Source organism: Elephas maximus, chromosome 7 (genome assembly GCF_024166365.1).
Source record: "Elephas maximus indicus isolate mEleMax1 chromosome 7, mEleMax1 primary haplotype, whole genome shotgun sequence".
NCBI lineage: Eukaryota > Metazoa > Chordata > Mammalia > Proboscidea > Elephantidae > Elephas > Elephas maximus.
Window position 1 is genome coordinate 135,372,088 of NC_064825.1, and position 21,037 is coordinate 135,393,124.

A 21,037-nucleotide genomic window follows, 5' to 3' on the forward strand; every position below is an offset into this window, starting at 1 on the left:
GCCTGGAGCTGAGTCAGCACAACTTCTGAGGGGAGGAAAGGGGAGAAGGGGGTGGGGGAAGCTAGAGAGTATGAGGACAGACCACCCAGAAACCTGGCTGCTCCTGGGAAGGGACCTGGAAACGACATACACATGACACACGTGCACACACACGCCCTTGACCACAGAACCCCACACGTGCACGTGCACACAGAAAACCTCACACACGTGTATACAACTCTACACATAAAAATCCATAAACACACATGCATGCACAGGTACACACAGCACACACACATGAACAAACCTCATGCACACACATGCATACACCTGGTGCCAGGAGAGGCTGTGTGAGCTGGTGAGCAGACCCTGAGTGGCATTCCCCCACACAGAGCAAGACAGGCCGCCCAGCCCCTCTCCAGCTCCTTCACAGGAGGGTCACCATTGCCATCCCCTGGAACAAGGATGGAGGCTTCCAGGAGGGAGAGTCCAGGAGACCTTCTGAGACCCAGAGTCCTGATGGGACGCAGCACTGAACCCAGCCCGCCCCAGGTCTGCGTGTGGCCAGTGCTGAACATGCTGTGGAAGTGGGCCGGGCACGGTGGCTGGCCAGGGGGGTCTCCCTGGGCTCCTGGCAGGACACCAACGCTGCCTTCGCAGAAGGCTGTTCTCCATGCACTGCTCCCCAAATGTCACCGTAGAGCTTGATAACGGGCTGTCAGGACCCCATCTCAGACTGCCAAGACAGGGCGGGGCCGGAGCCACAGCCCTGACCCTGCTGTCCCCACTGCTGTTCTTGGTGGCCCCCCCAGGCACAGCCCCAGGCTACACCCCTCTTCTTTCAAGGGTGTGGCCGAAACTCTGAGAGGCCCAAGCCTCCAGGGCCCAGGCAGCACCGTGGCAGACACGGGGGAGGTATCATAGGGGTAGAAGCGGCACCCCCTTTCCAGATGACCCCCCAACCCCCACCCCAAGAATGGAGTGTTACGAGCTGAACGCACCATCCCCACCCAGGGTGAGCACTGCCTGAGGCCCCCTCCCCTGGCTGGGAGACCATCGGAAGGGAGTCAGTTTACATGGTCTCTGGGAAGGCTTCAAAATGCTAAACCATTTCCTCCACCTCCCGCCCAAGCTGCTCCCCCAGCCTTGCTCTGGCAGACTCGGGCTTGTGGAGACTCTGGCCTGCAGCAAACAGCAGAGTGGGTGGGGGGTGGGGGGGTCCCCAGGAGTCCTGGGAGATAGAAGACAGTGCACCCAGGAGCTCCTCATCCAGCAGGGCCCCAGAGGCAGAGCTCTGGAGACAGGCACAGACCCCAGTGTCCTGGTTCCCATGGAGTGAGGCTTCAGCATAAAGGATGTCCACTGTCCCCCTCGTGAGCAGCTGCCCCCAGGCCAGGAAATCAGCCAGCACAGATCCCGTCAACCTCAGAGCCAGGATGGGGACATAGTGGGACAGAGACAGTGTCATCTGCAGTGGCGACTTGGCCACCCAGCTTTGTCTCATCAGCCTCCCTGGGGCACATGGAGGTCCCACAAGCCAACAGCCTGCCTGCTTGGACATGCCCAAAAGCCCGTGTGCTGTCCCCAGGCCTCTGTGTCCACCTTTATAAAGAGGGGACACCGGCACCTTCCTCTCCTGCCCAGGAGAGAGACATGAGGGCCTGGAACAGCCACACGAGAAGGGACCCTGGCCCCTGAGACTCTGTGCCAGGGTGTCGGGGCGGGGATGCCATCAGAGCACAGACTGGAGGTTAGACAGAGGTGCTGTGTCGACGCAAGCATTCCCATCAGGGACAAACGTCCTCGTTTCAGGAGATACACACGACGTTTCAGGGGAAAAGGGGTGTGATATCTCCAACTCGTTCGCAAAAGGCTCAGAAAAAAATCATACAGGTCTATCAGTCTACCCACCCACCACCCATCTGTCAGTTTGTTGTCCTGTGGGGGCCTGTGCATTGCTGTGATGCTGGAAGCTCCGCCACCAGTATTTCACATACCGACAGGGCCACCCATGTGGGACAAGTTTCAGCCGAGCTGCCAGACTAAGACAGACTAGGAAGAAAGGCCTGGCAATCTACTTCTGAAAATAGTCAATGAAAACCCTATGGATCACAACAGAATGTTGTCTGATAACAGAGTTGGCAGATGAACCCCCAGGTTGGAAGGCACTCAAAATACACAGTGGCCCCAACAATGGACTTGAGAGTGCCAACGATCATGAAGATGATGCGGGACTGGGCAACATTTCGTTCTTTTGTACATGGGGTCGCCATGAGTTGGAGCCATTTTGACAGCCACTAGCAACATAAGATTGGTCTGTGCATGTATGTACAGATATTCACATGTAAACGTGGGGAGAGAGAGAGAGCGGTAGAGAAAGCAGGGCAGAAGGCACAAGGGTGGTGAACCCGGGCACAGGGTGCTTGGGGGTTCCTTGTATAATCCTTACAACTATTCTCTAAGTCTGAAATCATACTGTTATGGGTTGAACTGCGTGTCCCCAGCATTCTAACCCGTGTACCTGTGGATGTGATCCTGTCTGGAAATAAGGTTTTCTTTGTTATGTTAACGAGGCCACAGAAGTGCAGGGTGGGTCCTAAACCCAATCGCTTCTGAGTTATCAGGACAGCTTAGACACAGAGATGAGTGAGACGAACTGGGGAAGACAGGTGTCATGTGAGGTTCGCCAAGGAATTGAAGAATGCCAGGAATACGGAAGCCAAGTCCATCTGGGGACAGCAAGGCTCTGGTTTGTCACAGCAAGTCATTGCCACAGGGGCCACCAAGAGCCTCAACCCTGCAGAGGAGAGCCTAAGGCCTCATCTGAGCCAAGTGTCAGCCCGACTGGGGCCCAGAAGGACACATGAGTGCATGCATGTGCACGCAGACACACACAAGTGCACGCAGGTTCTCGGGGAGGGGGTGGTCAGTCCCTCCTCTACCCAGGAGCCAGCCTCCACTTCCACAGGCCCTGTGGATCGTCCTGGTGGTGCGACACACAGACTGCATTCCACCCCATGAGCCCACAGCCTCTTTGCATCCCTGAGCCTACCTACCAGGTGCTGAGTAAGCATGTCGGCTGGGTGAACATATGTGACAACCACCTAATCAGTGAGATAGGTGGGTGGGTGGGGCGTGTCCTGACGCTGAAATGCTGGAGAAGGCCCAGGCACAGGACACTCCTCCCTGGGCAGGCAGCTCATGGTCTCACAGGTGGGGGATAAGGTCTTCCCAGGGAACCCCAGAGCCCAGAGGAGGGAGTAAGCAATGCGGCTGGGGGGAGCCACCAAGCTGAAGGATCACAGAGCCAGCTGTGCCAAAGCAGGGCTTTGTGGGATGTGTAGGAGTTTGCCAGGCCTACAGGTGGAGGCTGGGGAAGAGGAGTCCCCAAACGGGAGGTGACGGTGGAGCCCATGAGACCTTGGGGTTTTTTGATGGAGAACATGGGACATCCCTGGCCCCATCGACTATGGGCAGTGGACGAGATCAGGCACACACAGTACCCAGCAGAGGGCACGCAGCAGGGGCTGTCAGCCAGGGCACCATGCTGCCACAGGGTCGCTTCTGGGGTCAAAGTGGGTGGAGCAGAGGGTGTGGGTAGAGCTGCACCTCGTTCCACAGAAGAGGGGAACCCACTGAGGGCTGAGGGGGCCCACGGCATCCCTGTGGGGCTAACAGCGACTTGGGTCTCCTCTCACAGCTAGGAAACTGAGGCACAGAGAGCAGAGGGCCTTGCTTGGCTGAGTGGGGCCAGAGCCCAGCAGCAGAAGTCACAGCTGGTGGGGGGCTGGGTGGCCGTGCGGCCAGCAAGGGGAGGCGGCCGCGATGACCTCATCTCCCAGGCCTCCGGCCGCAGCGGGGTCTGCTCCACCGCAGGCATGCAGGCACCATGGAGCCCTCCCCGGTCTGCTCCCCGGGAGGCACCCAGCGCCATGTTTGTACCGTGTCTGTGAGTCGCTTTCTGGGTGGAATTAGAAAAAGCTGGGATTTGGGGAGACAAAAACCAGCCCTCACCTAGGCCTGGGTAAGCTTTCCTGTTGCAGAGAACGGGGTCTCTGCCAGCAGCAGGCCCAGGACAGAACAGACTGGAAAGTCGCTCACATGCACACACACACACGTGCACACACATGCACGTAGGCACACAGAGATACAGACAAGCAAACTGCGTGCACACAGAATGCACACACTTGGAGACACACAAATACACACAGGCACATGCATGGACATGCATGCATGACACAGATACACACAGAAACACACACGTAGACACACACGTTCTCACACGCACACAAATACACCCAAGGACACACAGGATCACACACACATACACACACATTCTCACATACATACAAATATACTTGTAAAGACACACAGGAACACACACACACACAAATACACTCAAAGACACACACACATGCTCACACACATATATACACAGAGACACATACATGCAGACACCCACACTAACAGGCACACACACGTATACAGACACACACAGAAACACAGAGGCACACACATGTACACATTCTCACACACGCACACACATACACGCACACACACTTCCTGTGAATTTGGGAACCGCGTGCAGAGCCGTCTTTGCAACCCGAGAAGGGGCCCCCTCCCCGTGGCCGCAAACAGCTCTCCACGCCCAGCAGGCCTCCCATGTGCCCCCACAGTCCCGGGACGAACCCCACAGCTGGGGTGAGCCTCCTCCAAAAATGGCTTTTCCAGGCCCCTCAATATCCCCTGGTTCAGCAAAATATCTAATCCTCTCGGAGGCTGCCCTGGGCTTCCTGAGGCCACGCTGAGATAACAGCCTTCTGGCACCGTCAACGCCTAGCGCATGAAAAGACGGAAAAACACAGGCTCTCGGGAGAAGGCTGCTCGGATAACTATCCACCATTTCAAGCCCGTGCTGGCCGCCTGCCTCGCTGGAGCCCCCGGCCCCCTGCCCCACCCAGCCCCTCTGCCCCACCTGGCTCCCAGCTCTGCCCCCACCCGGCCCCCGGCCCCCAGCCCCTCTGCCCCAGCTGAGCCCCAGCCCCTCTGCTCTCACCCTGACCCCCAGCCCCTCTGTCCCTACCCCAGCCCCTCTGCTCCCACCCTGGGCCCCAGCCCTTCTGTGCCCTCACCCCCTGGTCCTTCTTCCTCCCTTGCCTCCCAGCCCCTCTTCTCTGCCTGGCCCCCCAGCCCTCTGCCTCCCCATCAGCCCCTCTGCCCCCGCCCCCAGCCCTTGGCCCCTTTGCACCCACCCAGCCCCTCTGGCCCCTGCCTGAGGCCTGAGCTCGAGCCCGCCCCAAAACAGCGCCACCTGGTGGCCGCCTGGCCCCACCAGTCTCAGGCACCGCAAACGCTTCTCAAGCCCACTCCCCAGCACACCTGCACCCACACATCTCCCCACAGCCTGGCATGAACACTCACCCCCACCTCGTGAGGACCAGAGCCTTCTGGGACAGCTGTCACATCACCTCCCCCAGGAAGCCTTCCCTGATTTCTGCCTCTGCCCTGGGCTCCCGAGCCTGCTGGCGTCCACTCACTGTGCTGACAAGCTGATTCCCTCGAGGCTCCCTGAGGGTCCCAGCCTGGCTACCCTGACCCTCCCCACTGGTCACGTTTATGGCTTACTTCCTTCTTCCCCTTCCCATCTCATCTGAGAGTCACCTCCTCCAGGAAGCTGGCCCCCAAAACACATCAACCCCCACATTGGGCCTCTGGTTGGGGGTAGGCACCACACACCTCCATCCCTGCACCACCACGGATGTGACTTCACCCTGCCCCCCAAAGCTGTGCCAGTGGCTGCCTCATTCCCAGCTGCGTGCCCCACCTCGAGTGGCACCTGAACCGGCCACAGCCAGCTTCACGCGCCTTGAGGAATCAGGCTCCATGCTGAGAAATGTCTCAGAGCCTCAGCAAGGATATGTCAAAAGTGTCATTTACAGGCAGGGAAACTGAGGCCCAGGATGTAGAACTTTCCCAGGTCCACAGGGCACTTAGTGGGGAAGCAGATGTCCACATAAGGGGGGCCAGGGCCTGTGGGGGCAGGCGGCTCCGGGAGCCATGGGCGGGAAGGAGGGGTATCCACACCCCAGAAACACCACACTGAGCAGGGGGAGTGAGCGTGGCCGGGGCCCCTGCCCTCAGGAAGTGGGGGCCTGAGTGAGGGGGCCAACCCACAGAGCCTCCTTCACTGCCAGACCACGAGACGGGACGGGGTGCAGAGAGGGCAGGGCCCCTGCAGAGTGAGGTCAAGTGGATGTGCGCCTGAAGGGCCCAGGACATGCCAGGGAAACCGCACCCGGGCTGGGGAGAGCATGTGCCAAGGTCCTGAGGCTGCAGATCCGCGTGGGCAGAGGGTGAGCATGGGATGAGGTAGGGCAGGGGGTGACACTTGGGGGCCGTGAGAAAGAAGCCTGGTCTAGCCTGACCACGAGGACTTCTGGGTGCTCTGATTTTTGGTCAGAATGCGCCCTCTGGCGGCTGTCTGGGAGCGGCTGGCAGACACAGGAGTAGCAGGAAGGCGGGCTGCCGTGAGAGAGGGGGACATGGGGGTGACACAGGGGGTCTCTGCCCACGAAAGGGGGAAAGAAGCCACTTCTGAGATGCGGGGTAGAGGGGGAGGGACTGTCTGCTTGGGGGTGCTGTAAGCGTCCCTCCATGGTCAGTGCCCTGGGGAGGGGACCTGCTTTACAGGCACAGGCAGCCCCGGCCTGGAGGAGGGGTGTAGGTGCAGTGCCTGCACCCCTTTTCTCTCCCGAGGGTGGGGAACAGTAACAAGGTCCACTTGAGCCCCCAGCTTGGGGCCTGGCCAGCACGGAGACTGCAGCACAGAGAACAGCCACCAGGTGGCACCTGAGCCTTAAAAACGCCAGTGCCTTTGAGGGGGGATGGGGACACGGAGCTGAGGGGACGGGGACGGGGCGGGGGGACAAGGGACACGGGTGGGGGATGGAGATGGGGGTGAGGGGGCGGGGGACATGGGGGTGAGGGGACAGGGATACAGGGTGAGGGGATGGGGGACACAGGGGTGAGGGACAGAGGGACACTGGGGTGAGGGAATGGGGACAGGGGACGTGGGGGTAAGAGGATGGGGACATGGGGGACAAGGGACACAGGGACCCGGGGATGCGGGTGAGGAGAGAGGCATCCTTTGGGAGGAGGTGGCAGGGGGTGGACGGCCAGAGTGGGTGAGGAGCCCTTGGCCACGTCCCCGGCTCCTGGGCCGTGTCTCAGCACTCTGCCACAGCACCTGGGATGGGCAGCCGTGACGGGGTGAGAAGAGCCATCTGGGGAGAGAGATGTTCCCGGCCAGTCCTGAGAGGTGTGGCGGAGGGGGCGGGGGTGGAGAGCTGGAGAAGACGAGGCCTGCAGTGCCAGGGCTGTCACGGCAGGTAACCTCCTCCACTCGCCTGGGCACACGTTCGGGTGACCCCAGCCTGTGACACCGCACAGGAAGGAGCAGGGTGTGCAGGCTGCTCTGCCTTAACCCCACTCTGGCTGCTCGGTGGGTCAGGGCCTAGGCTCAGGGCCCCTCAGCACTGATAGCACCTGCCAGACACAAAGTCGGGCAGTGGCTGGAGCCGAAGGAGGACCAGGGAGGCAGGAGAGACACCCGACAAAACACAGCCGCTCATGCTCACATCACGAGTCGCATGGGTCCTGAAGGAGACTTCCTAACCATGATGAAACCACCCCCTTGGCCCAACCCAGCACGACTGGAGATGTCCAAGGCCATGGTCCGCCAGCAAAGCCTGGAGCCGCCAACGGAGGCCACGATCTTCACACCTAACCAGCACCAAACCAAACCAAGGGGGTATCTGCAATTGCAGACAGTGATGCCATAGCTGGGACCCCAAAGAACCAAGAAAACGCTACTACAAACAGTGACCGGGTAGTAAAAGCTGCTGGCTCTGAACCTACAGAAACCAATTGCTTCCATGTACACCCAAAACTCCAGAAAATACAGGGGAAGGTCCCACTTGTGACAGAAAATAACAATGATTACTGTTATCGTTATTAGGACTCACTTAGCCAGGATTGTCTACTGTCTCCTTAGAAAACACAGACCCTCCAATGAACAGGTGCCACCACCTTGGACTGGAAGGTTGAACACCACAGAGGTATCAACCTCCCCACACACTAACTCAAGAAACACTGCCAGGCTTTCCCTGGAGCTAACGCAAGTCGATTATAAAGCTCACCTGGAAGAATAAGCAAGAAAGAATAGGTAGGAAGGCCCTGGAATCATAAGGTGTGCACAGATATTAAATCATATTATAATCGATGTTAACGGACACATGATTGGAACAGTGTGGTCCTCAAAAAAACTCAGTGCCGTCGAGTCGATTCCAACTCATAGCAACCCTACAGGACAGAGTAGAACTGCCCCATAGAGTTTCCAGGGAGCACCTGGCGGATTTGAACTGCCGACCCTTTGGTTAGCAGCCGCAGCATGTAACCACTACGCCACCAGGGTTTCCAGTGTGGTCCTGGCAGACGAAAAGTCGAGGAGACCTAAAGACGCGTTGCTAGGTGACAGAGCCAGCCCAGAAAAGTGACATACTTGTATTTTCAACAGTATGACATTCTGGAAAAAGCAAAACTAGAGAGACAATGAAAAGTTCAGCGGTCCCCAGAGGGCCTGGGGGAGCTTGGGAAGAATAAACAGGTGGAGCAGAGCATTTGTAGGGCGGTGGCGCTATTCTGTAGGATAGTCTAATGGTAGGTATATGACATTAGAAACAGTGTTAAAACCCATAGGACTGTATAACACAGAGAGCAGGCCCTAACGTGAACTATGGGCTTTAGTCAATAACATGTCAATATTGGTTCACCAGATGTACAAATCCACTACGCCAATGCAAGATGTCAATTTTGGGAGAAAGGCTATATGGGGACTCCCAGAGGTACCTCAGAAAAAAGGCCTGGTGATCTATTTCTGAAAAATCAGCCCTTGAAAAGTCACAGGTTCTACGATGACACACGTGGGGTTCACCATGAGCTGGAGTCAACTGAGTGGCAACCGGTGGTAGTCGTTACGGTACTTTCGGCACAGCTTTTCTATAAACCTAAAACTGCTCTAAAAAATGAACTGTATTAAAAAAATAATAAAAAGTCAAAGAGACCAGTGGAAAATACTGAAGGAGATCCATCCACCTGCGTGTGGATATCTGGTATCCAATCAAGATGGCGCCTCAAGTGGGGGATGAAAATAGACTTGTTAGGGCCACACAGGGAGCATCAAAGTGAGCCCATTCCTCATACCGTATACCGGGATATCCCCAACTAATCAACCCAGACAAGGGCTGAACTCCTCCCTAACCTCCAAGAAGGAAAAACTTTCCAAACTGTGACTCAAAATCCAGAGATAAAGAAGGAAAGAGAAACACAGCTGGCCGCATCATAAACTAGGAGCTTCCCCCGAGTAATGTCAAAAGGACTTGGGGTTGGTACTGAACATTTTGACCAGAGATTCTATAGGAGAACCTGGTCAAAAGGAGGGAAAATGTGAACAGACTTGCAAATTCTCATGGGATACAGACTGTCTGGAGCCATGGAGGCTGAATAAACACCTGAAACTGTTGCCCTGTGATAATCTTTAAACCTGAAGTCATCTTTAAACCAAACAATAGTTTATTTAGTAAAGAATGTCTGCCTCAAATATTGTCCTCTTTTAAGAACTATATGGGATCAAATCGACAACAGGAACTCAAAAGATCATATAGGAAATGTAGGCGACAGCGAGTTTATGATAATGGGGGAGGAACAACTTGGAAAAGAAAGTTGAGAACAGCAGCACAACTTGAAGAATGTCAGTAACGTCACTGAGTTCTACCTGTAGAAATTGTTGAACCTTGAGGTTGTTTGTCTTTTTGTTGTTGAGTTGTGGAAGCTCTTTATATATTCTGGATAATAAATCCTTATCAGGTATATGGTTCCCAAATGTCTTCTCATTCTGTAGGCTGACTGTTTACTTTGTGGACAAAGTCCTTTGATGCACAAACATTTTCAATTGTGAAGAAGTCCAAGTTTGCCTTTTGTTGCTCATGTTTTCGTGTCACAGCTAAAAACCCTACTGCCCGCCTGTCAGTCTGTCCTACTGTGGTGGCTTGCATGTTGCTATGATGCTGGAAGCTATGCCACTAGTACTTCAAATACTAGCGGGGTCATTCATGGTGGACTGGTTTCAGCGGAGCTTCGAAACTAAGACAGACTGGGAAGAAGGGCCTGGCGATTGCTTACTTTGGACACGTCATCAGGAAAGACCAATACCGAGGAAAGGATGTCATGTTTGGTAGAGGGTCAGCAAAAATGAGGGAAACTGTCCCCGAGATGGATTGACACAAAAGCCTCAACGATGAACTCAAATATGCCAACGATCCAGAAGATCACGCAGTACTGGGCATGTTTCACTCTGCTGGACATAAGGTCGCCACGAGCTGGAGTTGACTCGATGGCTACTAACAACCACCGCTACCGCCTAAGAATCCAAGGTAGAAAACTAGGTCCCGAAGCATCACCCTTAAGCTGAGAGGGAAAGGGGAGGTATTGCTTAGGGGCATAGAGCTTCCGTGAAGGGTGATGGCTGCACAACGTGGCAGTGTAATTAACGCCACTGGACCGCACACACAAAAATGGGTGAAATGGCAAAGATTTTGTTATACGTATTTTATCACAATTTAAATGTTCTCAAAAAGGCCTTGGGGCCCCACTGAAGTAACACTGTCAGTGTTGTGGACTGATTTGTGTCACCTAGAAGATGTGTTCAAGTCCTAACTCTGGGGCCTGTAAACACAGCGTAGGAGGTGGCCTTTGTCCGATGTGAGTGGTGTTTGTCCTACAGAAGAGGACAGGAGGCACAGAGAGTCACACAGAGGGAAGACTGCCGCCCTCTCTCTGTGCCCTTCTGTACTCTTCAAAATAACGTTGAAGTCCTAACCCCTGTACCTGTGAACATGACCGTGATGGCTAAGGTTGTGTGTCACCTTGGCTGGGCCATGATTCTCGGTGGTTTGGTAGTTATGCTGTAGTTTGGCAGTTGTGTGATGTCATGGACTGAATTATTCCGCCCGCCCCCAAAATGTGTGTATCAATTTGGCTGGGCCATGATTGCCGGTATTGTGTGATTTTCCTATATGTTGTAAATCCTGCCTTCATGATGTTAATAAGGGAGGATGGGTGGCAGTTGTGTTAGTGAGGCAGGACTCAACCTACAGGATCGTATTGTGTCCTGAGGCAATCTCTTAAGATATAGATGAGAGAAGTGAGCAGAGAAACAGAGTGACCTCATACCATCAAGGAAGCAGCACCAGGAGCAGAGCACGTCCTTCGGACGGGGGGTTCCTGCACCTGAGAAGCTCCTTGACCAGGGGAAGATTGATGACAAGGACCTTCCTCCAGAGCCGACAGAGAGAGAGAGCCTTCCCCTGGAGCTGACACCCTGAATTTGGACTGTTAGCCTACTTTACTGTGAAGAAATAAATTTCTCTTTGTTAAAGGATCACTTGTGGTATTTCTGTTATGGCAGCACTAGATGGCTAAGACATATGATGATGTGATCACTTCCACGATGAGATTTGATGTAATGTGATCACCTCCATGATGGGATCTGCTGTGAGTAGCCAATCAGTTGAAAGAGAGTTTCCTTGGGCTTGTGGCCCGCAGTGAATATAAGTGGAGTCTCTTGGGAGGCTTGTGGCTTTTGCTTACACTGGATCCTTGCAGCTGGCTCCTGTTCGTCTGACCTCCAGTTCTTGGGACTTGAGCTAGCAGCTTACCTGTGGTCTTGCTTGCCAGTCTTGGGATTTGTTGATCTTCACAACCTGTGAGCAAGAGCCATGCTCTCTGACCTGCTGATCTTGGATTCAACAGCCCCTGTGGCTACATGAAGCAGGAGAAGCCTCTATGTTGACCCACGGGCTTGGGATGTTCCAGCCTCTACAACTGCGTAAGCCATTTCCTTGATATAAATCTCTCTCTGTATATACATATATATACACTTTACTGGTTTTGCTTCTCTAGAGAACCCAGCCTAAGACAGTGACCTCACTTGGAAATAGGGTCTCTGAAGATATTGTCAGTTGAGTTATCATGAGGTCCCACTAGAGTCAGGTGGGTCCTAATCCCACCCGAGTGGCATCCTTATAAAAGAGAGGCGACTCAGAGAGACTGGAAGACAGAGGAACGACATCATGTGACCCTGGAGCTGCAGCCAGGAAATGCCAGGGGCCACCAGAAGCCCAGAGAGAGGCAGGAGCAGATTCTCCCTCAGAGGCTCCGTGGAACCGACACTGCCGACACCCTCATCTCAGACTCCTGGCCTCCAGAGCTGAGAGAGAATGAATTTCTGTTGTTTAAAACCCTCCACTTTGTGGTATTTTGTCACAGCCACCTCAGGAGACTCATATACAACCCAGATCCATAAACCCTGCTGTGGGATGGGGCCATAGAGGCCAGGAGACGGTGCAGGTGGATCGATCACCTCTGCTTGTGTAGACGTCAGAACATCCATGACACGACGTAAACACGCACAAAAGCACGTGGCAGAAAGGGGCCTGGGTGCAGACCTGCCCAGGGCAGGCAGCTTCCTCGGGAACCTTCTGTCCCAGCTGGGATGGCCTCTGCACCCAACCTCCTTGGCAGTCGCAGCTAGAGCAGTGATGTGTGTGCGATTTTGTGTTTGACTTTGGGGTTTCTCGGCAGACCATGAGCATTACAGGGGCAGGGATGGTCCACAGTGCACGGCGATGGTTTCTCTCTCAGGGCCCACCTCCTGCCAGAGCTGGGTCAACCCCCAGCTGTGAGGGGCTCCCAGATGGCTGAGGATAATCCTCAAACCCCACTCCTATTCTTTGAAAAGTTAAACATAGAATCACGATATGACCAGTTCTGCCCTATACAGTCATGGCCAAGGAAGTGTCATTGAAACAGACCCAGACTTTTAAAGTTACAGGGAACTGAAAAGATAGCCAGAAAGGGAAAAATTACAGGCTGAAGCCCTGCTAGAAACTTAATCTCCTTCTTAGAGAACACAGGCAGCAAAAGCGTTGCATAGCAACCACATCTCTAGCCCTTGGATTTTGAGCACAGTAGGAAGCAGCACTGCCCCACTCAAAGGTGGCAGCACCCACTCAAAAGTGGCAGCACCCACTTAAAGATGGCAGCGCCCCACTCAAAGATGGCAGCGCCCCACTTAAAGATGGCAGCGCCCCACTTAAAGATGGCAGCGCTCCACTCAAAGATGGCAGCTGGCCACACCACTTGGAGTGTGTCCCTCTCCTACAGTCCTGCCAGTAATCCAATCTCATACACCAGGCTCCTGAAAGGGCTCAGCTAGGCCTCTTCCCAGTCTCCCATTCCAGGGCTTCGACCCGTAATTTTTCCCACTGTGGGTACCGTGCCAAATCTGCCAAGTTGTAAAACTTTGAGTCTGTTCTTGTTTTGCTTCGTCAGCCATGACTGAACCAGTTTGGACAGTTGGAAGCCCTGCATAGGACCCAGCAATCCCACTGCTGTGTCTGCACCCCAGAGACTTGAAAGCAGGGCCTCAGACAGACACTTGTGCACCAACGCTCACAGCAGCACTACTCACAGCAGCCATAAGGTGGAAACAACCCACATCCATCAACAGGTGAACGATGGACAAAGTGTGGTTCACCCGTACGACGGAGAGCTACTCGGCCATAAAGAGAAATGAAGTCCTGACACCTGCTACAACGCGGGCGGCCCTTGAAAACATCATGGGGAGTGACATAAGTCAGTCGCAAAAAGACAAATACCACATGATCTCACTCACATGAAATACCCAGAACAGGCAAATGAATACAGACCAACGTTTCTGAATGGTTACCAAGGGCTGTGGGAGGGGTTGGGCAGTTATTGGAATAATTTTTTAAAAAAAGGACGTATAGGTACACAGTACACAAAATGTACCACGCAAAAGAATCTGCTGTCAGAGAGGGGCCCAGAAGGGCTGCGGGGTGGGAGGTGGGACACAGCTTGATGGCTGGAAATTCATTTCATCCACAGGCTGTCCCCATCCCAAGGGACACCACTCAGGCTGGCTGTGCAGGGGCTGCGGGCGTGAGGGCCACCAGCCCCAGGGAGGGATAGTGTGAGGCTTGGAGCCCTACAACAGCCTTAACCCTAACCCAGGACGGTCCTGCCCAAAGGGATGTCAAGCTGAGCACCTGCAGGCTGAGGAGGGGGCACTCTGGGCGAAGCAGAGTGGGGGGCGGGGAACACCCGCAGGCTCCATCTCACAGAAATAGCCCAGGTCAGGGTCACCAGGATCCCAGGCCACCATACAGGTTCAGGCAGGTCTGCAGACCCCTGTCCCTGCTCCATCACACATGTCCTTCCTGCCCTAGCTCAGAAGCATCTCTGCCAGGAAGCCCTCCCAGACTGCCCTGCCACAGGCTCCTCTTACTCCTCCGCCCGCCTGCCTACCTTCATGTCCAGGGCAGCTTGGCATGGTAGACCTCTTACTGACCTGGGTATCCCCAGGGCCCAAGAAGTCCCCACACCTTGAGTCCCAGAGCCAGCTGCTGACCAGCAGGGGTATGTGGTACAGGATAGCAGGGTGAGCCCTAGGTGGGCGGGGGAGTTCAGGCTATCCTGCCCCACCCACAGGCCAAACGCCTGTGGAGGTGAGATCCCCGGGTGGCAGCTATGACCCCCGTGTCACGGCCCGCCCACCTATACATACCATCCAGAAGAGGGTCCCCATGGCCAGAGTGGCGTACTGCTCAATGGTAGACAGCACGCTGAAGATGAGGCAGACCAGGACGATGAGGAAGCTGCAAGACAGGGGTACGTGGTCACCCCCAGCCTCCCTCTGCCCACCCCAGGACGCGGCCCTCGGAGCCGGCCCCACCCGGCCCTTGCCCCCACCACAGCAGTCCTCCCAGTGGCCTGCCCTAAAGGGCGGTGCTGCCACCCTCCCCCACCCCGACACACAACCTGGGCCTGAGCTGGGGCCATGTCCACTGCCCCTCGGCCCTGACCCCTCCTGTCCCAGGCGTAAGAACTTAAAATGCTGCCAGACCCAAGTGTCCACCCATACAGTGGGATGTCACTCAGCCATAAAGAGAAACGAAGGCCTGACGCACACTAGGACGGATGAATCCTGAACACACGATGCCGAGTGAAATAAACCAGACACAAGAGGACAGGTACCGTATCTTTCTACTTAGGTGAGATGTCTACAAGAGGCAAGTCACAGAGACAGAAGTAGATTAGTGGTTGCCAGGGGACCGGGGGGCACAGGCGCATGGGGGTGATGGCTCATGGGTACGGGGCTGCTTTTTGGGGTGGTGGAAACATTCTGGAATTGATGGTGGTGACCGCACAGCTGTGGATGTGCTTAAGGCCACCAAACTGTCACTTTAGATGGTGACTTGTATGGTCTGTGGATTATAACCCAACAAAGCAGATTTTACAAAACTCTGCAAAGAGCTATGGAGGGTCCCTGGGGAGCAAGGGCACATGGTGCCACAGAGGCCCCTGGCTAGGCTGAGCGCCCTGACGCTACCACCCACGGGCTAGGGACCTCAACTTCTCCATCTGCACACAGGGTGTCACCAAGCATCCAGGGCCCCCTGGGGGCCCAGAATCTGGGAAATGCCCACCCAGCCCTTGGTGGGGTCTGGTCGAGGTGTGGGCAGGGCTCTGCCTCCCACCGCTCCACACAACCTGTCAAAGGGAGGGCACGGCAAGCCCCCTCAGGATCTGAATCATGCCCCCCAAAATCATAGCGACAAGGAGTCACAGGCAGGGATGCTCCCTGAAAGCAGCAGCTCGCAGCCCGTCTCCTGAAGCCGCAGTCCTCTTCCATGGAGTGTGGTATCCCTGGTGTGGGCCCAGGCTCCCTCTGCCTGGGGGGAGGACAACTCTTGGGTGGGACATCCCGGGCCCCCAGGGTCTCCAACACAGGACAGCAGGGTGTCACTATGTGGCTGTGAGGCACAGACATGGACCCCATGCCCTGGGCATCCCCTTTTGTCCCCCCACGACCCTTCCTCCGTGCCCTGTGGCCCCATCCTCATCCCAGCCACCCTCCTGTCTTGGCAGGTGACACCCCCACCCTCACGGAATGCTCAGTCCGCCCCCCTCCCCGTCCAAGGGCTGCAGTGCTCCCAGTGCCATGGGGCTCCTGCCCAGGAATCTGCATATCCCAGAGTTGCTGGTCCCTCCTCGGCACAGGTGGGTGCCCAGGCCTCCCAGGCTGGCCCCCACAAAGGAGGGGGGGATCCCTGTCTGCACCTCCAGGCCCCAGGGCCCCCCACCCCACACTGTGACCATTGCTCTGCTTGCCCTACGTGGGGCCTGGCAGGAGGGGCACTGGGGAAAGCTGCCCATTATCACGATCCCCGAGGGGAGCCCCCACTCTGGGTCTCCAGGAGACAAAGCACAAAAACGTGGAGGATGAGCCCATTGCCCAGGTGCCGTTCCAGGCGGAGGGGCTGTGGGGGGACCGGTGTGTGAGTGGGGTCTTCATCAGAACCCCTGGAAGGGACCCACCCCAGACTCTGGTGCAGCCTGGCCGCGCCGCACCCCAAGGCTAAGCCTCTGCTGGATTGTTTGTTTTGATTTGCAGCAGGCAGAGAGGGATTAGAGCAGGCCAGCCCAGCCAAGAAGAGCCAGAGTAGGTGCCAGCCCGGGCAGGAGACACCAAGCGCGTGACCCTAGACCCCACGGCCGCCCCGCCAAGGCCCCTGGGCACACTCCTGCCGCAGTTCCCCGCGGTCACTTGGTTGGGGGCTGGGGGACAGCAGGGCTGCCGGATGTGTGGCCAGGCCTGGGAGTCGGACACCAGCCGGCTGAGTCTCGTCAGTCCTCGTGCACCGGGAAACCTCAGACAAGCTTTGGGTGGTATGGGGGATGCCGCCGCCTCCTGTAAAAATGGGCAACACCGTCCCCAGCCACGGGCCTCCTGAGAGCACAACGAGGTCCTTTCTTTCTGCAACAGGAAGTGCCCGGAGGAGGCGCGCCGCCACTCCAGGGACCGACCACGGCCTGCAGCAGCCGGCCCTGCCAGCTCCACAGCCACACCAGCCCCCACAAGACCCCACAAGGTCACAGCGTCGGACCATGCCGTTCTCACATGGGGTGTAGATGGGGAAACAGAGGCTCCCAGAGGCCAAATCTCCCCAAGGTGACGTGGTGATTACTGAGGAGGGGACAAAGGAGGCTCTGGCCAGAGGAGACGTGGGCTGTCCCCACCCTGCTCAGCCAAGGCCCCTGGAGGTCAGGCCCAGGGAGAGAACATTCCTGCCCTGCAAACACACGTGTCGTCAGGTGTCCTGCAGGTACCCAGCCAAGGCCACAGGGAGGGACAGGTGCCAGGCTAGCAGCAAAGTGCTTAACCACTATGCCACCAGGGCTCCTTTTTACTGGTGTTGGGTGGTTCTTAAGCCTAATGCCTTCTGAGTGTTATAAAAAGAGCAGAAGAGACAGAAACACACACACAGAAAACAGGCGTCATGTAAGGACCCACCTACAAGCATCTAAGAAACGCCAAGAGGTAACAAGAAGCAAGGACCCTCCCCACCTAGAGCTGACACCCTGATTTGGACTCCAGCCTCCAAAACTGTGAGACATAAACTACTTTCTTAAAGCCCCCGCTTGTGGTATCGGTGTCACAGCAGCAGGACCAGGCACTGTTTTGTTCTGTTGTACACGGGGTGCCCATGAGTTGGTGCCAACTTGGCACCAGCTAACAACAGAGCTCCGTGTGAAGGAACGCACCGGCCCCTAGTAGGGGCTGGAAGCTCCATGGCGCAGCCACACACAGGATGCCAGGAGCTCACGGTGCTGGTTCCACCCACATCCTCACACCTGGCAGTGCTCCGGAGACACAAGAGACTCAGAGTGAGTAGGGGATACTGCTGCTGGGAGATGCTGGACAGTCACACCAAGGAGGGATGGGCCAGCCAGAGGAGACCTCGTGAGGGCAGGTCTGGTCAGCCACCTCCTGATGGTGAAGCAGCTGGTGGCAGGACCTGGACCGTCCCCCATGAGGTGTGCCTTCAGGGGGCATCCTCACCCTGAACAGCTGGTGGAGTGGACATGGGGGCTGTGGGCAGGTGGGGGGACCACATAGGGCTGGGAGCCCACCCCAGGGCTGGCCGGAGAAGATATCCCCTTGAGGTCAGGGGTCTGGTGCTGGTTTATAGCAACACGCTGTGCCTTCTGAAGGGCAGGCGGCTCTTGGTGCATCTGAACGCACACGCCAGTTTCAGAAAGAACCACAGAGCACGCCCACTTTCATTCACTCAGCCCTGTCCTGGGAGAAACCCAGGCTCACAGAGGCAGCAGGGACACTGTGGAGTGCCCAGCCGTGGAGCCAGACGCCACCCTCATGTCTCTGCAAGGCTGGCCACCTCCCATCCCAGCTCCGTGTCCCCGGGCTCAGACAGAAGCCAGTCCCAGGTGCCCAGACCTGAGAAACCAAGGCCCCAGGGCAGGAGGGTTGGATAATTTCCTGGACTGGGTGTGGGGCCAGCGCAGGGTGGGGAGAGGTAGGTGGGAGAAAAGACGCTGACAGCACCTCCTCTGAGTGCCGCCTGGCCCACCCGCCTTCCTGGGAGGCCACCGCTGGGGGGAGCACAGTGCCGGGCCCAGGGACAATGCCTGCTTGTTCCCCTTGGCAGCTTGACCTCAGAGTCTCAATCACGGCACTGGCCCTGAAGGGCACCTGGAGCGTTATCAGACATCACTCCCATACCTGCAACTGCCAGGGGCCCCAGGAATGCGGAAAAATGCAGAAAGTCTTGCCAAGCTTGGTGGCAGTGGGGGCACCCAAGGCCTGGGCCCCATGGGGAGCAAGGGGGGGGTGACATGCCCCCACTTTCACACCTGTGCAGACCCTGGCTGGACCTCTCCATGGTTCTGTCAGCCCAGGCCAGGCCCCCGAGGCACCTCCTGGGTGTGCCAGGACCCCAGCCTGCACCGCCCCTTCAGGAAACTCTGTCAGGGACTTTCCTGTCCATGGAAAAGCACCTTTCAACCCTGGGACACTCCCACCTTTAGAAACATCTCCAAGAACCACGTGCTTCACACACAGAGAACACGTGGCCAGCCGAGGGCTCCCTTAGAGTGCCAACGTGAAAGACCCGTGCAGTCGAGGCCACACTGATTGTAGCCAAAATCCTGCGAAGTTTAGAACATTACCGGAACTTTTTAGAGAACTTTAAATGCATGGTATTTGTAAGTTTACCTTACTGGGCATACAGTACTTGAGTTCGAGCTTTGTGGGTCTGGGGAAAGCATTATGCATAAAAAGGAAACAGAGGCAATGGTATTTCCCACAAGCACCAGCGACCAGAGGTGCTGGGGGTGGACTGTGGTGGGCGTGGAGGGATATTTGAAGACCCCCATGGAGGGCTGGTTACAGATGACAAGTTTGTGAACTGAGCCTAAGGCAGGTGGGATTTTGAGTGTGACTTTAACACTCAAAGGTCTAAACCCCAAACCCCCCGGCCCAGGAAGGAGACGCTGTGAGGCCAAGGTAAGGGCAGGGGCCCAGCTGGCACACTGCCCACCCACTCACTGCCCCCATGCCAAGCCTCGCTGCTGCCCCACCTGGGGAGGCAGACACTCCCTGAGAGGTTGGACTCCCCGAGGGCAGAGGCCTTACCCCGCGAGCGTTGCTCCCGGGCTCAGCATTGCTGCATCTTGAAAAAAAGCAAGCCTGTCACAGCCCTGGTCAGCCCCCAGGTAGAAAGGACAGCCAGCCACCACCAAATGAGCACCATTGCCCAAGGTGAGCATCAAGGCACCTGGCGTCTGCCCCAGCCTGTCCCTGGACGCTTGCCCGCACCCCAAGGCAGCTGTGCGCATGCCCTCCTCTGCACCAGGCAGAGAGCGTCACAGGCAAGGAGCCACCTGTCCCGGGTCCCCACCCAGGCTGACCAGCCCAGAGCCCACCCACCTGCCCACAAGCACCCTGAGAGTCGGGACCACAAGTACAGCCACCGGCGGGACACCAAGGCTCCGGGTTAGTGTGGGACATACCCACAAGCACAGAGGTTGGTGCCACCCCAGGCCATGGCCTCCAAGCAGGATAGAACTGGGGTGGGATGCCAGTCTGGGCAAGGAGGGGCGAGTGACGGGTGGATCCTGGGGAGCTCTGCCCTGCAACCCAAGTGAGGCCCATGTGCCATTCAACATCTTTCTCTAAAGTAACTTTTTTTTTTTTTAACAAAACTACCTTGAAAGTTCCCTGGACCTCACTGCCTTGGTGAAAGGTGGCTGCACGCAGACACTCAGCAAAGGCACACCGGTGTCCTGAGATTGCAGGCCGCCCTGCTCCATGGTGGAGCAAGTCGGGGGACGGAGGACAGAAGGGCTCACGACCTGTCGCCCTGAGCCAAGCCTTTGTCTCTGCAGCCAGAGGTGAGGCGACTGCAGGGGTGGGTGGTGGTGGTGTTGTAGTTAGGTGCCGTCGAGTCGGTTCCAACTCATAGCGACCCTATGTACCACAGAACAAAAACACTGTCCAGTCCTGCCCCATCCTTACAATTGTTGTTATGCTTGAGCCCGTCGTTGCAGCCACTATGTCAACCCATCTCGTTGAGGGACTTTCTGTTTTTCACTGACCTTGTGCTCTACCAAGCATGATGTCCTTCTCCAGGGGGCTGATCCCTCCTGATAACATGTTCAACACGTCTCAAGTATGGTCTCACCATCCTTGCTTCTGAGGAGCATTCTGGTTGTATTTTGGGTGGGTGGGGGTCCCCAAAAGACACATCCACCCAGGACCTGTAAACGTGACCTTATTTGGGAAAAGGGTCTTTGCAGATGTGAGTAAGGATCTCATCTCGAGAAGAGGTCACCCTGGATTACCTGGGTGGTTCCCAGATCCAATGACGGGACACACGGGGAAGATAAGACAGCCATGTATCCGCAGAGGCTGGCGTGATGTGGGCACAAGCCAAGGGATGCCTGGGGCCACAAGAAATCAGAAGGGGGCAAGGCAGATCTTCCACCCAGCCTCCAGAGGGAGCGTGGCCCTGACAACACCTGCCTCCACAACTGACCCAGAATAGATTTCTGTTGT

The 21,037-nt window shown here is 56.4% G+C and overlaps 1 protein-coding gene across 9 annotated transcripts in view; it reads right to left on the bottom strand.

Annotated features, from left to right (window-relative positions):
- The window catches only part of KCNQ1 (potassium voltage-gated channel subfamily Q member 1), a 363,159-nt gene that overhangs the window by 297,735 nt on the left and 44,387 nt on the right, over nt 1–21,037 (bottom strand). For all 9 annotated transcript variants that reach the window (XM_049892815.1, XM_049892814.1, XM_049892816.1 and 6 more), the window contains one exon: nt 14,684–14,774. In XM_049892815.1, the coding sequence (XP_049748772.1) occupies nt 14,684–14,774 (91 nt within the window). The remainder of the gene's footprint in view (nt 1–14,683; nt 14,775–21,037) is intronic.